Consider the following 16,991-nt stretch of genomic DNA (forward strand, 5'->3'; position numbering starts at 1 on the left):
TCTGGATCTGGGGGTTTCATAGTGAATCAGGAATCTCAGGGTTTTATAATTTTTACCATATCTTACGCTCATATAAGAGCTCCCTCCCCCAACCCAAATGTAGTGGCACCCCACCATCAGCCTTAGACTTTAATGTCTTAAATCCCCACCATCGTCGGAGAGCACCCAGTTTTCCCTCTGTCAGGAAGGACAGCAGTCAGTTACATGCTTACCGTGACTTGCCTTGGACCCATCCCAAAGCATGAGGTTTAACTCAGATTATTTATTCACAAAGGTGACTGACTCCATGCTAAAAGTCATCATCTAATCTAAATAAAATATGATTAATTTTGGGTTTTTTTTTTTTAGGTGAGGGTAAGAAGTAGCAAAACAGAATTAGAAATGAAATTTAAGTGAGATCTAAAAAAATCTTCCAACTGACTGTATGTCTTAGTTGCTTTTAATATAAAACAAATTTCCATTTCCTTGTAACTGCCCCAGGAGGTTTCCTTTATATATCCATAGATATGTGCACCAGAAACTAGGATAAAGTTCAAATTCTGAAATTTGTGGTGCCGATCTGGTTTATTTCCAGGGGCAATCTGTAATCCTCATGGGTATTCATAGAGCTCCAGAAATTTAAGTAAAAATGGATAGCTGCATAATTTCAAGAGAATGTTCATAATTTGTAAACCAAGTGTGCTTTGCCTTTTTTACATTTACTGGTGAAAATTTCCTTCGTCTTGGTTCTCATTGCATATTATCCGTGTTATTCATATTTAAAATCATTTTCTTTTTAGCTTTCCATCTGTTGGATACAGGTATTATCTAGTTTTATAAAAACATTTAATTAAAAAGCTCATGTTTTATTATAGTTTTAGAATATTAACTCTATATTAAGAAATGCTCATTACCTGTTCTTGCTTCATAGTTTTACAGAATGCTAGTTCATTTATAGAATTTATAACATATAAAACCTAACTACAAAGTAATAAGAACAGTTCCTGTAGCCTAGATACAAAATCAGTCCCAATTTTTTACTTAAAACTTGTGTAATAAAAAAACTGCGACTTTCTACAGTACAAAATGAGAGTTAATTAAGCAAGTGAAAATGCCGTTCTGTAGCAAAATTTAAGATTTTAGATTATTTGGTAGGTCTGTTATCATTATAAATATATACATTTTCCCTATTTGGTGTACTAAATTTTCAATAAATGGTAAATTACACTAAAGAGTGAATAAAATTAGCTAGCATTGCTGTAAATTTCAGTGTATCAGGATATAATACTACAGTGAGAAAGTCAGGCTTTTGTCTGTAGTTCAAAGAAGTTTGAATAGAAGTTTAGCACAGCTCTTTTATGCACTGTAAAAGCAAATGGTAATTTCTATATTCCCATGGACATAATTGAATACTGCTATTAAATGTTGGTATCAGAAAATATAGTCATTTAAACCTTTTAGCAAGAACAGATGAATAACCCTAATTTGAGACTTGTAAAAACACTCAAAAGATTTACCTGCTCCATGATGATAGAATATTTGACACACACAATTTGTCTCTATTCCTGTTCTATGTCCATGATACTCTTGATTAAACATCTTTTAATGTCTTTAAAATAATTTGTTCATATAAATGACCAATGTACATTTTACTGAAGGCTTCACAAAGAAGGTGAAGGAGGATTTTACTCTCAGAAGTCTGCCCGTCAGAAATTCACATGTGGAGTATTATCTATTCTTAAGTTATGCTCAATATGTCATATATCAGTTTCTTGAAAATGGAATAACAACATCTTGAACCATTAAAAGTTAGTGTCTTCTCAGTTATGATGTATGCAACCAAAAACTCTTTACCTAGTGATTTTTAAAAAAGTACTATACAAAATATTTTTAATGTAAAGCTGTTAAGTCCATACAAAACTTTACTAAAATACCTAATTTTAAGTGTTTTATTCCATTTATTGAATCTTTAAAAAGTAAATCAGAAAATTGCATTTCTTTTTTTTTTTTAAAGATTTTATTTATTTATTTGACAGAGAGAGAGCCAGTGAGAGAGCGAACACAAGCAGGGGGAGTGGGAGAGGAAGAAGCAGGCTCCCAGCAGAGCAGGGAGCCCAACGTGGGGCTCGATACTAGGACCCTGGGATCATGCCCTGAGCTGAAGGCAGAAGCTTAACGACTGAGCCACCCAGGCGCCCCAGAAAATTGCATTTCTGTCTTTGATTTCCAGCTAAAGTTTAGGAGAGGTGCAGAATACCCAAAATTCTAAACTTAAAACATTTAAGTATTCTGTTGGTTTTAATGAACTGGCTTATCCAGCTGAGGTTTGCTAGCATAACTAAAGCTGATGAGAATTAGCTTTCACAAAGTGTGCTTTATAATTCACTCCAAAGAACATATCTTTTACTACTTAGTTTGGTTAGACAATTATTCTGTAATAACAAAATTAATTGTAAATATATAAAGATTCATTTAGATTTTTAAAAAATTATAGAAATTTCATAATCCAGTTATCCTTCATGCTCTTCAGTTTCTGTCATCTACCTTTAGAAGACTTTCATAATTAGGTAAGGAATTAGTACTGTTTATATAAGTAGGAAATCGAGGCAGGTGGTATGGTTTTCTTCCTTTGAAATAGCTCTAAATGTTATTTTTAGATTTTTTTTCCCTTAATTGAAGTTTCCCCTTTTGTTATGTGCATAGGAATCTGGCAGCCGATCTTCTCCTGATGACTCCTGATAATGAACTAGAGTTAGTTAAACTCTGTGCTTTCTACCCAGGATGTACTGAAGAGATAAATGATCTTCACGAGAAGGTACGCGAAGGATATTACATACTCCAGTTTGGAATGCAGTGCTGTGATGTAACTAATTTTAGGTTCGGCACACAGAGATTCAGGCAGAGAAACAAACATATCCCTTTATAACCCTTTTATAAATATAACAGAAATGATAACAATACATGACATTTGCTGAGCTTCTGTATGCTTGGAACAGTTCTAGATTTTCACATAGATTTGTGTTTTACCCAACTCTCATGAAACCCTGAAAAGCAGGGGATATTGTTCGATTTTACAAAGAAAGTGAGCTCAGAGAAGGTAAGGAACTGCCCTTAGTTAAAGGTGGAGTGTGAATTTCAGCTTCAGCATGTCTGCCTCACATCCCAAGCCCCTCCCACTCTGCCGCTCTGCACCGTAAGGAACATTATGCTAACTTTTTAAAAATAGGCAATTTAGGATCCTTAAAAGTATAATGAAATTCACATGCATTACTCCAAAGTGCTTTAAAGAATTACTCCTTTGTAGAATATAGGAATTTATGTACCAAGATTATATATAAAAACAACCCAAATATTCAATAATCGGAAGATTGTTTATGTAAATTGCAGTACATTTCTGTATTTCAGTGCTTTTACTCCATTAAAAAGATCATGAAGTTCTATTTTTATGACATCGGTAGATGACTATAAAACAGTTATATAAAAAGCAGAATATGAAATATGCACACGCATGTGATTTTCATTTTGAAAATAACTGTGTACACATTTATGTTATTTATAGCATATTTAAGGAGATATGTACAGTTTTTTTAAGAAAAATGTAAGATATAATAAAATATTTTCTTATCTTTAACTCCAAAAATAACAATGTTTTGTTTCACTTTTATGACTTTGAATTTGTCCTCCAGGGCTGAGTGGCCTTATTCATTCAACAATGGATACGTACTAAGTATTATGATAGTACAAACAGACCAGAAGTGTGTGTGTGTGTGTGCGTGTGCGTGTGCGAACATATGTGTGAGTGTGTGAGCAGGTGTGAGTATGTGTGCGTGAGTGTGAGTGACTTGAGTGTGTGATAACAGGGAAAATACCTGTGAAAGGATAAGTGTGCACAGTGACCAGTGGGTTGTGAGATTTTGGGTGATTGAACTTCATTATACACTTTGTATTCTGTGAATTATTTTTTAAATGAGCTGCACTTGCTTTTACAAACATGACAAATAAGAGCTATTTCCATGTTGAAATTAAAATAGGAAAGGAAGTAGGAACTTTACACTTGTGCATGGTGCCTTTTTTTTTTAAGTTTTATTTATTGATATGAGAAAGAGAGAGAGAGCAGGAGCAGGGGGAAGAGGAGGGGAAGGGGAGGGGGAAGTCCAGGGAGAGGGAGAAGACACCCCACTGCGTGCAGAGCCCTAAACCAGGCTCCATCCCAGGACCCTGAGATCAGGACCTGAGCCGAAGTCCAACATCTAACCCACTGAGCCACCCAGGCACCCTGCCTAGTGCTTTAAGTGTAACCCACATATCTTCTGAGGTGAGAACAGCAGGTGCTAATATTGGGGCTTAGAGAGGCAAAATATTTGTCTGTGTTTACACACTGGTAATGACATGGGTAAGATGGCATTCACATAGTCTTTTCATCACATGATCTAAAAGGATGGAATCAGACTTTCTGGTCAGACTTCATTAATAACTCTTTAGAAAGACTAGTCAGTATGTGTAAAGGTGTGTTACTACCTCTGGACAATTTCACAAGTAATGCTAAAAATTATATCTTCAAATATTATGTTAATTTATATAACTTTGGGAATTTTGCAGGAATAATCATCTTACTCTTCTTATACTTTGAGAATAAAATTTCAATAGAAACCATTTTTTTATTTCATTTACTCTTTGAGCATATATCAAAGTGAAGAAACTTTATCTATCCAGGCATAGTACCTAGCACATGGTAGTTACTCAGTAAATAACTGGCATTTAGTAAATGAAGATGGGAAAACAATACGAAATGTTATATGTATGAAAGCTCCTTTAATTTAGTTTGTTGTAATTTTTTTAAGAGAGATTGAGGAATCTAAAATGTTCAGTTTACCAAATTTTTATTTATTTTTTTATGCTTTTATTTAACTTCCAGTGTTACCATACAGTGTAATATTAGTTTCAGGTGTACAATGTAGACATTCATCACTTCCATACAACACCCGGTACTCCTCACAGCAAGAGTCCTCCTTAGTCCCTATCACCGATTTCACCCATCCCCCACCCACTTTAAATCACAGAAGTTATGAAACTCTTGAATAAATGCATTAATACATAGATCTAATAAACCATCTTAGTAACTTGAGGGGACATAAAGGGGGAAAGTACGAAGGGAAGAGAGTGACGATCTCAAAGGCGAATGGAGGGATGACCTTCTGTGATTGAACGGCGCACTTGGAGTTACAACCCGGAATCCCGTCTGCTGTGGGAGCACTTTCTCGCGGTTGCCCAAGACCAGCGAGACAAAGCGTTAAACTATTTATAGGTGTTGCTTAGAAACAAACGTGCAAACTTTTCACACTCCACTTCAAACATCATGAGCACCTCAGATTTGGATATAAAAGATAACATAATTCCTGCCTACAGTGTGGAAGCAGAACTTACCTGAGGGAGGAACAGACTCTCCATTTCAACAGGAAAAAAAATTGTTTGAAAAAAATGGGGAGTATTGCTTTGCCTTTTATATTAATGAAATCTCATAGGCTCAAAATCTCCCATTTGGTAGCATTTCACAATGTCAGAGCTAAAAACTTTGAGAAGTTGTATGCGTTCTGCCTTTGTGCTTGAAATGATGTGGCTTTGTCTCAAAGACCAAGTGAAATTAAACTCCAGGGTGTAGAGGCCATGGAAGAGCGTATCGTTGATGTTTTCTACATTTAATGTAGTTTCTGGCATCGGTCAGTATATCTTGAAATAACAAATCTCAGTATTTTTTTTTCTGAATTACACGTGTGGAAACTAATTCCGATATCGCAGTTAGGACAATTTTCCTTCCACCTCTTTTATTAGATATTTATGTGATGAAAAACTATTAACTCATTTGGTAATACCCTATTTATTGTTATTAGATCCTAAAGATATTTTCATTAATGTATGCTCTTAATACAGATTATCTCATTTACATCTATTTTGAGCGACTTTAATAAAAAAAAGCATACTAGACATACTGGAAATGTTTAGTAGTTATACTGTTGCTTTTATCCCTATAAATTTTAGTAACGTCATCAAACCAATTACTTTTCAGTGCAAGCTACCCACGGTAGAGGAATGTATGCAGTTAGCAGAGACAGCCCATGCAGATGGTAATATATTTGAAACTGTGAAATATTACTTGTTAAGTCAGGAACCTGAAAAAGCCCTTCCTATTGGCATTGATTTCATCAAAGGTAAGTTTCTGGTTGTTAGTATAATCTAAAATCTACTCATTTATTTGATCTTTTCATTAATATTGATAAGCAACCTTAAAACCAAGCTCTGGCCATCCTAAATTTAAAAAGTAAAGAGACTGGTGATTGTATGGTATGGGCACTTGAGAGAGGGTAAATATGCAAATACTTGTGATCTAGAAAATCAGTAGGCAGATGGGGTTGACCAGAAGAGAATTAATTACATAAGTTAAAAATTGGATGAACGTGTTTTAATACTATTTCTTAGAGAGTCTCTTATTTGGTTTTATTTTGCCAGAAAATATCACTAGTTCAAATTGGACATTGGATGCCATTTATCCTGTTCTTGACCTGTTGAGTTATATTCGTACTGAAAAATTAGTCTTGCATACATGTACTAAGTGAGTATATAATATATAACTGAACCTATGTAATGTTTTAAAATGGCTATATTGTTTTTAGTGTTCAGATCACAAAATAAGATCATCCTGGACAGGTAGAGTCCCTTGTAGAAAAATTACATTTTTATTTGCTATTCTTTTTTTTTTTTAAAGATTATTTATTTATCTTAGAGGGAGGGGAGTGAGGAGGGAGAGAGGAAGAAGGAGAGAGAGAATCTCACGCAGACTCCAGGCTGAGCTCAGAGCCCAACTTGGGGCTCAGTCTCATGACTCTTGAGATCATGATCTGAGCCGAAACCAAGAATTGTACCGTTAACCTATGAGCTACCCAGGTGCCCCTTTATTTGCTATTCTTAAGAAAAAATACAGAGGTCAATTTGAAACAGAAATAATCTTAGTGGTCCTATTTACTAATACCTAGAGTGTGTATGTTTATATATGTGTTTGTACACATGCGCGCGCACACACACACCCCTACCTGGCTCAAATAGGGCTAATTCAAAGCTTTGGGGTAGTCTTAGTTCTCAAGTCCTCTAGAAGCTAGTGGTCATATCTATTAAATAGCCACTGTGTGCAAAGCATACTAGGCTGGGGGAAAAAGTGAAGGTGCTAGAAAGTGAAAAACAGACACCATCCCTGCATTCAGATATCATTTGAGGACACTGTTGTCCATAGAATGAAAGTCCCCAGAGACTGTGTGTAGTTTGTAAGGGAGGCTTTGGGCTATTTTTGCTTTAATGGCGTGTGTGGAAAAGATGATGCCACAGCCTGGGAAACTTTGACAAGTTTCCCTAGCAAGAAATGGAGTGAGTATGCTCTGTCCTTTCCTAGAGCCTACACAGTATGCCAGGAATTCCTAAATTGGGCCTAATGAGGTTCTTAGAGAAAATTTTACATGAAGAAACAGTCAAGGAATAGAGAAAAACGAGAAGGCAAGAGTTAAACATGATTTGTGGTATAACATAATGTGTGACTAGGCGTTAACTTATGAATAAAACATCTTCAAGTTTGGAAAATTTTCTAAACATACTTTGCTGTAAATGTCACTCATCAATATAGAGACACAAGTACAGTAACTACATATGTGAGTAGCGTTCTAGACCTCAAGTTATGGAATTAAAAAATAAATATATTCTTTTTTAGAGCTCGAAATGAATTGCTCATATTATGTGGTTATACTGGTGCATTATTGGCTATCAGAAGACAGTACCAAAGCATTGTTCCAGCACTTTATGAGTACACAAGGTAAAACTGATTCCTCTTCTATTATGAAATGAGACATTCCTTTCACTAAGATAGTCTCTAGAAGGCACCAAATACATATTGTATGCATCCACTGATTCATTCAGCATGTACTTTGTAATAAAGCGCGGTAAACTATAGGAATTAGAGGTGAATTAGGATGCATATAATAGAAATCCTGATTCTAGCTTAAACACGTGGGGTTTCTTGGTCTTACGTCAAGACACTTGAGGTCGGCCTTCTAGAGCTGTTAGAGCTGTTTGTGGAGTCCATCCAGAACCCAAATTCTTCCCTTCTTTTGATGCTGCCCTCCTTGGCTTCCTTCCACTTGCTTGAGGAACCCATGGTGACAGGATCTGCATTCTAAGCAGGAAGCAGAGAAGGGTGACTAGGATAGGGACCCCAAAGCATGAGGCCATCCGACTCAGGAAGAAGAGGCCCACTTGGGTTATATCCCTTCAGCCAGAACTGTTGAACCTTGTTTTTAGAAGCAGCAGAGAAACTGGGTATTTTAGCTTTCCGATCTCTAGAGTAGGAAAAGGCGAAGAGGATTCGTGAACAGCAAGTAACTCACTACTTTAGAGTCGGGCCTAACGGTCCTGCCAAACTCCTCCATTTTCTGTCAGGTTGCTGAACTTTAGCCATTGTGCTTCAGACTTGCTATAATCAAAAGAACCTTCGCCAAACATCGTTTCCAAGTTGACTAGTTTGCTACACGGCAGAGTAGCTAACTCCTAGAAATGCTGAGAGGCTGTGGGTACAGGCAGTTATTCTGTGTGCCCTTCACGTGGGGCAGACTTTCTGAAAGAAAGCTTCCTCTTGCCTCCTTTCTCTTCCCTGTCTCCGTGAAGGTCGTGTGTCGGTGCCGGGCTGCCACCTGGAGCAGACTAAGGCACAGTGGGAAGTGAGAGTGCCGGGAAACTCAAGGAAAAATCTATTTCTGTGCAGGCAGCAGACCCAAATTCAAAAGCAACTTTTAACAACATTAAAATATCTTATGGGAGCAATAGCATATACCACATGGAATGAAAATATTATTTAATGAAATATATTCCATTTATATAGAACTTGGGTAATGAAAGTAAAGAGAGAAAACGGTCCCTTGAAATAGTATCAGAAATAAAAGGAGGCTTTTATGTGTAAGGCAGGGGGGCTTGGGAGAATGTATCTAAACATGCTAGTTTAGCACAAGAAATTAAGAAGGCTCTAATTGGAAGGAACTTCTTACTTCCCTGATTATGGTCTGTTGTCTTGTGCTCAAGCTGATGCCCTGGCCCCTTATACTGAGCCCCAGGCCTTTTCTCTTTGGCCCTCTTCTCCCTCCCTTCCTCACCTTCTCAGCTTGCTCTCCAGGTCTCCCTCCACCCCTTTCTCCACTCAGTTCTCTGTCCTTCGAAACCTCACCATTTCTGTGGCTCTACCCCTCACCTCCGTGGCAGTTTTTATATTCAGGCGTCGCTCCTGTGGCTCGCCAAACTCTGGCCTCAACTCCGTGTGCTCAACATGAAAATCCTCTTCCTCCCCAAGTCTGCTTCTTCTCCTGTGTTCTCTCTTTCTTTTGATTGTGTCACTGTGTTTCTGTTGCCCAGAATCACGTGATCGGGGGCCTGCTGAAGTGTTTTCTCTGATGGCCATAGTTAGGGTCTGCATTAACTGCCCCCTGCCATAGCCCTGCATCTCGTCACCTGATCTCTGCATCTCTGTTCTTCTCCTGCTCCAACCCCTTCCTCCTGCGGCATCCGCCTCCCAGAAGCACCACCCTTCCTCGGGACCCTCCAGGACTCCCCACTGTCCATCACACAGCTTCCAGATCCTTAGTCTTACGTTAAAAGTCTGCAAAAATAGGATTCCGAGCATGTCTCCCACCGTAGCCTTCTCTGTTCTCCACTCCAGCCAAACCGAATTACTTGTGATCCCCATACATATGGAAGCTTCCCTGATGGTCTCTCAGTGTCCTCTCCACCTGTTTACCTTGCTTTTCCTCCTCACTCTTTGACACTGCTTGATATATACTAGATCATCAAAAACTACTGGACAGCTAAAGTCCTATCACGTGGAGATTTGTAGACAGGGAAGCCAGAGTGTTTAAGGAATTCATCTTGGAGCTAGATACATTGTCAATCAAAATTTTAAGTTCAGTACTTTGAGGTAAAAGAAAATGATAAGCTACTACTCGATTTGAGATGATATTACTACAGTGTTAGACGTGTGTGTGTGTGTGTAGGGGGACATTTACACTTTTTTCCTCACCAAGTGTTATCATGTCCCAGCAGAATGATGACGATTAGTGGGAGTAACCATAAAATGCACTTAAGGCTTACTTAACCCTTACTTCATCTCTAAGGTCTTATGTTCTGTTTCTATCTCCCAAACAGCTTTTACTTTAAAATTTCAGCTAACTAGTTCCTTAAAAAACACAGACTTTGTAACCTGTTATAGAAACTAGGACTAGTAATCCTTTATCTAAAGCTTCCTAATTAATACTAATTATATCTCTTTTCCAGTTTTCTCTACACAGATATGATGGATCACTGATGTCAGTGTTTTACTCCTTTTTCTCACACATCTCTGTCTTTAAAGAATTGAATCAGCATTTCCATTCCTTTCCACTAGTTGACATTCTTCTCCTGGTGTTCTACCCACCTGCTTTCTTACTCCTCTAATACTCATTTTTAATTCAGATGTGCGTTGTACCATGCAGCAGCCATGTGGGACTATTAGTCAACCTCACTTGGCTCGTCTGTCCACTCTCCAGAGTTCACTTCTTCCTGCATTTGTTTGCTTATCTACTTTTTACTAGTTTTACATTCCATTTTTAAGTGTTTATTTAAATTGTAGTTAACACTCAGTGTAATATTAGTTTCAGGTGTACAGTATAGTGATTCAGCACTTCCATCCATCACCCTGCGCTCATCTCAAGTGCACTCCTTCATCCTCATCTCCTCTTTAACCCATCCCCCGCAACACCTCCTTTGCAGTTCATTCATTCATCTGCTCACTGAGACCATCATCCAACTGATGTTTACTGAACATCTTTGACTTCAGGGAACTTAAAGGCCAGATAGACAAGTCAGCACGTGCATGTGCACACATAAACACACATTCATGTATACACATATATTTTTGAAAAGTAGGTGTTAAATCTGAAATTGCAGTTATTTAAAGCTCATTTGCTTTCTTGATACCTTAGTCTTGGATGTCAGATGTTAATTTCTTTTTCACATGTTTCAGTCAGCTATTAAAACGTCGGGCAGTGTCAGTGCCTTTAAAAATTGAGCACCTTTCTGAGGAATTGGATGCGTGGAGAGCTTGCACACCATCCGTCAGCCGGTGAGTGAAGATGATATGAAGATGGGAATGCGGAGCTATTACTTAATATTATAGACAAACTTGTTGAAAATGTGGATTGGCTCACTATTATTCCTAGTCAAATAATGCATCTCAGTTTGCTTAGCATATATTCAGTGATAATTTACAGTTCTGTTCTTTTCTGCCCTTTTAAAGTACTCTGTTTTACTATAAATTAAGTCTAAGATGCCATCATCTCCAAAGGGGGACTAAATAATCCTCAGGAACTGTTTCTGATTTAAACCTTAATAATTCTATGGTTCTACGAAAATGAAAATGTGGTATCTGTTGGAAATACAGATCACCGGAAGAGTCTGCATATACACCCCCTTCGGATCCACAAAAAATGGTTTATGCAACTTTACTAAAGAGACTACAACAAGAACCACTCAGAGGAATTGTTGGACCAGATTACGTGACTGGATCAAATCTGCCCAGTCATTCTGATATCCACATCTCTTGTCTTACGGGATTAAAAATCCAGGTACAGCCTAATGTAAGGCATAAATTGTTCATTTCCATTGCTTCCACTTGTTTCATTATTTTAAAAACTGTGGTCTTAAAATAAGCATAATATGAATAAAAGTAGGTACCTTTAAAAAGGACTGATGCCTAGTGGGAAAATATTGTCCTTAATGCTCTATAGTTTGTATAAATGATCTCTCTGTCTCCTTAAAATAAATTCAGAGATGGTCTGAATTGATGAAAGCAATTCATGTAATAGGTATACTTAGTAAAAAATGTTTAAAAGTATATGTAGATCATATCCTTAGGGAAATTAAATAAGGGACACCAAGCAACAGTCAACACAGTTACAAATAATCATTCGCAATAGATTAAAATTAACGATATAGTCTCCATTTGTAGTTTATAAACACAAAGAAATTAAGAACTGGTATATGTATATTATTTGTATACATGTTCTTACATTGACTTACTGAGTTGTTCAGCGATTACAAATTATTGGGATCGATCATGAGGGATGGTCCCTAGTGTACAGTCAAAAGTAATGATGGGGAATGATACCTCCCAGTGCTCCATTTCTGGGGAAAGTGGAGACACCTTCGTGGTCTCAGAGCCAGGCTGGGTGGAGGTGTCCATGTGGAGCACACCGAGCCGAGTCCACATACACAACAGATGGAAGCTCCAGTCCGGACTGAAAAAACACCACTTCGCAGAAAATTGTTCACATTTCACAGAGTTAATTCTCTACTTCTAAAGGAATGTGACTAATTACATTTCTAATACTGATGTGCCAGCCCAATGGGGACAGCTCTTTTTGGGGATAACCACTTAAAGTAAATTAAATAGCTTGCTGCTTACGTAAACCCTAACCATAGCTTGACCTGACACGATCAACTAATTACGTCTTCAGAATATGCTAACACAGTCCAAAAACCAGATAGGACACTTAGTTGTGTGCATGCTTTTTTATCTACTTATGTTCAGAGATAAAGAATCAAAGCAGTAAATTCAATAACTTATAATTTAAGAGCAAAAAACATCATGCATTTTGTAGACTGTATCTTCAGGGCTGCTCGTGGCCCTCCCTGTGCCATTCCTAGTCCTTGCTTCATATTCCTAGCGCACCTTCCTGTTTTTCTCTTCAGCTGCTTTTTCTCCATTCCATCTGCAGTAGCTGAATGACCTAGCAGATATGATGCCTCACCTCTCTGCACCCAAACCTACAATAGGAAAGCACCTACTAATTATCCTCTAGGACTAATGTAAATGGGGTGCTTCCCTCCCAGCATCTTCCTCTTTCAACAGAAAATGAATGCTCTGGTTTTAACTGTGAAATGTCAAGTATCTTTAAGTAGAAAGTAGTCCACTTCATATGATGGCTTTTCCAATGTCTAGACATGATTTAATAACAACAGTCTCTATCATTTGAAATCGTGATCAAAAATGTGGTAACTTTAGAAAATAATTAAGAATATTAGTTTTTAGTCCATTTCGTGTTTTTGAAATCATGCTTTTCTTTCTGAGAGCTGGGAGAAATAGATTAAAAGGTTTTTTTGCATTTGGTTCTTCAGAACCACCCTTGATACACAGAGTACCTGATAGAACTGAGTCATAAATATGCTAGTACGTCATGTGATTGACATGGTTTTAAATTATGTATACCATACACAGCAATATAGTTTTCATCTTCTGGAGGGCAGTTTCAGAGCTTCTGGCTTAAATAATTTCCCAAGTTGTATTGATGTAGGCTATATGAGTAAAGTAGTAAAGCGTATTTAAGTCTAGGCTAGGCATACATGCCTTTATAAAATGCTAACTTTGTATTAATTAATGGATTAGCAATACCTTTGTCATTGGTACCACTACTGTATTCAAAGAATTCAGACTATAAAACCAAATTCTATTTTGAAAGACATGGGGGCATAATGTTAAGATATTTAAAATTTTTTCTGTGTTTGGGAACAGTTCAAAAAAATCTGATTTTTTTCATATTTATTGTCTGAATACTGCCAGTGTTTTTATTATTATTATTATTATTATTATTATTAAAGCGATTGTGTTTCTGGAAGTTTACAAGCATGTTGCAAATGTATAATCCCATCTTCTCTTTCCTCAACTCTGTGTACAGGGCCCTGTATTTTTCCTTGAAGATGGGAAATCCACTATCTCATTGAATGACGCATTGATGTGGGCAAAGGTGAACCCATTCTCACCTTTAGGGACTGGAATACGACTCAACCCATTTTGACAGAAAGTTTTTCTCCTTGTTTAATTGTTTTTTTTAAAGACCTTTTGGGGGTTAGTGTTCCCTTAGCCTTTGTTGTCCAAGAGCCAAAGGTTAAGGGGAGCGGGGGAGGTGGGGAATAAGAGTTGACTTTATAAATTAACTTCAAAAAATAAAACATTTATATAATTTCAAGGAAAAATAGATGTGTCCTTTATAAAATACAACAGCCATATTTGGGAGAAAGATAATATTTAAATTATAAAAGACTGAAAAATCCAAAAGAGCATATATAAGTTTCACAAAGGTACCAAAGTTTCATAAAAGGTACCAAAATATTGTATTGTTGAAACATTGAAACATATAAAATAATGCAACACCTACAATAGTGCTTCACAGAGAGTAAGTACTTAATGAATATTGGAACAACTGTCTTGAGGTATCAAAATATAAGGTATGTGTGACTGGTCTTCAAGTTAACAAACACCCATACTGTCCGCTATAAAAGACATAGTAAACCAGTTGTTTCAGTTCATATTTAATAAAAGTTTCCAGCTATGCATTTGTTATGTATCAATAAATGGATACACGGTCAAAATACTTCTGAGTTTTTTTTTTTTAAAGAAAGCACTATCAAGTTTTTTAACTGAAATTAAATGTCCAATTATAAAGAAATAGGTTTTATAAGCATAACAAAAATTGAGGAGTAAAAAACACAAATACAGTTAAATTTGTATAAGAATTTACATTTGATGATAATTGACTATTTTAAAAGATATTTGGTATGTATGGATATTAGTTTTGATTACCATTTAATACAGTAAATTTTAATCAACTTATATTCACTCTATAACATAATTTATTTGATAAAATTGGCTTTGAATAAATTTCTGTAAGTACATGTTAGTTGATATTTGGGGCATATTATAAATTCAGGTGTTTTAAATATTAATTAAAAGAGTAAAACTATTTAAAAAAAAAAAAGCCTGAGGCATGACTGCAAGTATTTCAGTCGTACTAGAATTCTGCTTTGAAGTCTACGAAATTAATGCATTACTGGGAAGAACAGAACTTTGATAGTTAAGCTGTTTTACAGAATTTATAATACAGATGTTTTCGTCTAAAGAGTGAGTTCATATAATTAGAATAATTGTGGTTTTTATTATCTATAAACTTACTGCATTTAAAATAATTTTAAAATTTTCTTGAACAAGCTTCTTAAATCTTAAAAGTTCTAACTCCCCAAGAAAACATTACAGGCCTAAATTCTATTTTATAAAAAAAATTAATAAATATTATAGAAGAGAATGTATGTGACACATCAATAGTGTCAAGTATTTTTTTAATCCTTAGTGATATGCATAATTCAATTGTTTTTAGATGAGGCAGATTTTTAATTAGCATATATGTAGTAAAATCTTTTCACTTAAAAATAGCAGTTGAAATCCTGCTATAATTCTCTTTATTTTGTTTTAAAGTAGATTGAGAAGCCTGTCTTTTGTGCTTTAAGTACTTTAAAAGATCCATTGAGTTTAAGTTATACATATATAAACGATTGTTTCCTTCTTCTTCATTTTAAATGAATGCAGAAAAATGATATTTTATGTATAAACTATGAAAAAATGATGTAACTCTTTAGCATATGGAGACAATAAAGGAGTGACTCAATTTGTGTCTAAAATCTAAATTGGATTGATTCAAATATAATTCTGTTACTCTGACTTCTACAGTGTTTTATACCTTATTATGAATTATAACTATTAATTCTTCATAGAACTATGTCATCTGACCATGTCAGTCTGCATCTATTGTGCCTTGATATGAAAAACAAAGTGATTTTTTAAATTTATAAAAGGCTTTCCATTGTTAGATTTCATATGCGTGAAAACCCAAAAAAATATGAACTTATTTTATTACTAGAAGATGTCTATATTACTGATAATGTGTGCAAGTTATTTTCCAAGTTTAAATACGCTTTTATGAAAGAAGTCTCATTAGACAATGGTTATAATAGCATTGGAAAAATATTTTGTCTATAAAAATTACCAGGTGGTTAACAAAATTGCAACATCAAAATGAGTTATATATTGTGAAATATGATTTTTATGTCAATCAAAATTTATATATATTTATTATACATATTTCCATGAGACCATCCAGGTGTTCAGGAACATGGTTGCATTAAAACAATGACTTGTGTTTTGTTGTCCTTATAATAGGAAAGTTGATACTTTTTCAGTCTTAAGTCAAAAGGCATTTTGAATATAGTAAAAGCCTCACCAATTGTTTGTAAAATTCAGGGTTTCTTATTTAGTATAGCAGTTATACAGAAGATATCTTCCTCGTCAACTCTTAATAAGTGTTTATTGTTCCATATCTTTGAAACATTTATTCCTAAATAATTGATAAAAGTACTTTTATGCTAAATTTAAATACCACAGGACTGTGCTTAATATGGCATGCAGTTATCTAGATTTTTATGTATATACGTATGAATGTATTTCAGGTCCCCTAAATTTCAATAAATACTGCATCAAAACCACATGTGACAGAGTTAACTGCTAAGATGAGCATCAGTATTGTCCCCAAACCACCACTGAGAGAACACTGTTCCTCCATAAATGCTGGGTCTGAGTCATCAGAGGTGTGAAGGGCTGAGCCGTCCAATGGGTTATTACCTTCCTTGGAAACCCAGAAAAATCACTTTCGACTGTTCAGGGGGATGATTGTCCACCTGTGAGAAACACTGACTACAATAAACCCTAAAATTAGTATAAAAGGGAAAAGCTTATCTGATGAATACAAACAGCTATCACAGGGGCTTCCGCTCCGCCATAAGCATTCTGCCAATTGGTTGAAAACTCCCCTAGAGGAGCTGCTGTAGCTCCTAGAAAAGCTCGTTGCTTCTTCTGCCAAAGCTCCTCTGTGAAGCAAATGGTCTCCCTCAGACACACCTGTAGTGTTGGCCTCGCTTCACACAACTCGTCTTCAGGAAGCTCTTGAAGTTGCTACTTTGACTATGCCTGCTACCTTCACTTACTCACTCTGAAATGAAACTTGTGAGACTAGGTCATATTTCCACAGCTCTCCATAGGCCATAGTCTTGGGAACTTGCCACAGTCAGGC

At 36.0% G+C, this 16,991-nt stretch overlaps 1 protein-coding gene across 3 annotated transcripts in view; it reads left to right on the plus strand.

The window, feature by feature from the left end:
• The window catches only part of WDR17 (WD repeat domain 17), a 107,505-nt gene extending 93,091 nt beyond the window's left edge, over positions 1 to 14,414 (plus strand). For 2 of the 3 annotated variants that reach the window (XM_034647692.1, XM_019808951.2), the window contains 8 exons: positions 780 to 800; positions 2,683 to 2,794; positions 6,044 to 6,185; positions 6,484 to 6,586; positions 7,730 to 7,831; positions 11,060 to 11,158; positions 11,477 to 11,660; positions 13,770 to 14,414. In XM_034647692.1, the coding sequence (XP_034503583.1) occupies positions 780 to 800; positions 2,683 to 2,794; positions 6,044 to 6,185; positions 6,484 to 6,586; positions 7,730 to 7,831; positions 11,060 to 11,158; positions 11,477 to 11,660; positions 13,770 to 13,889 (883 nt within the window). In that variant the 3' untranslated portion in view covers positions 13,890 to 14,414. The remainder of the gene's footprint in view (positions 1 to 779; positions 801 to 2,682; positions 2,795 to 6,043; positions 6,186 to 6,483; positions 6,587 to 7,729; positions 7,832 to 11,059; positions 11,159 to 11,476; positions 11,661 to 13,769) is intronic. The other variant, XM_019808950.2, reaches the window with a different exon arrangement.
• The last annotated feature ends 2,577 nt before the right edge of the window (positions 14,415 to 16,991 follow it).

The sequence above is a fragment of the Ailuropoda melanoleuca genome, chromosome 18 (genome assembly GCF_002007445.2).
Source record: "Ailuropoda melanoleuca isolate Jingjing chromosome 18, ASM200744v2, whole genome shotgun sequence".
Lineage (NCBI taxonomy): Eukaryota > Metazoa > Chordata > Mammalia > Carnivora > Ursidae > Ailuropoda > Ailuropoda melanoleuca.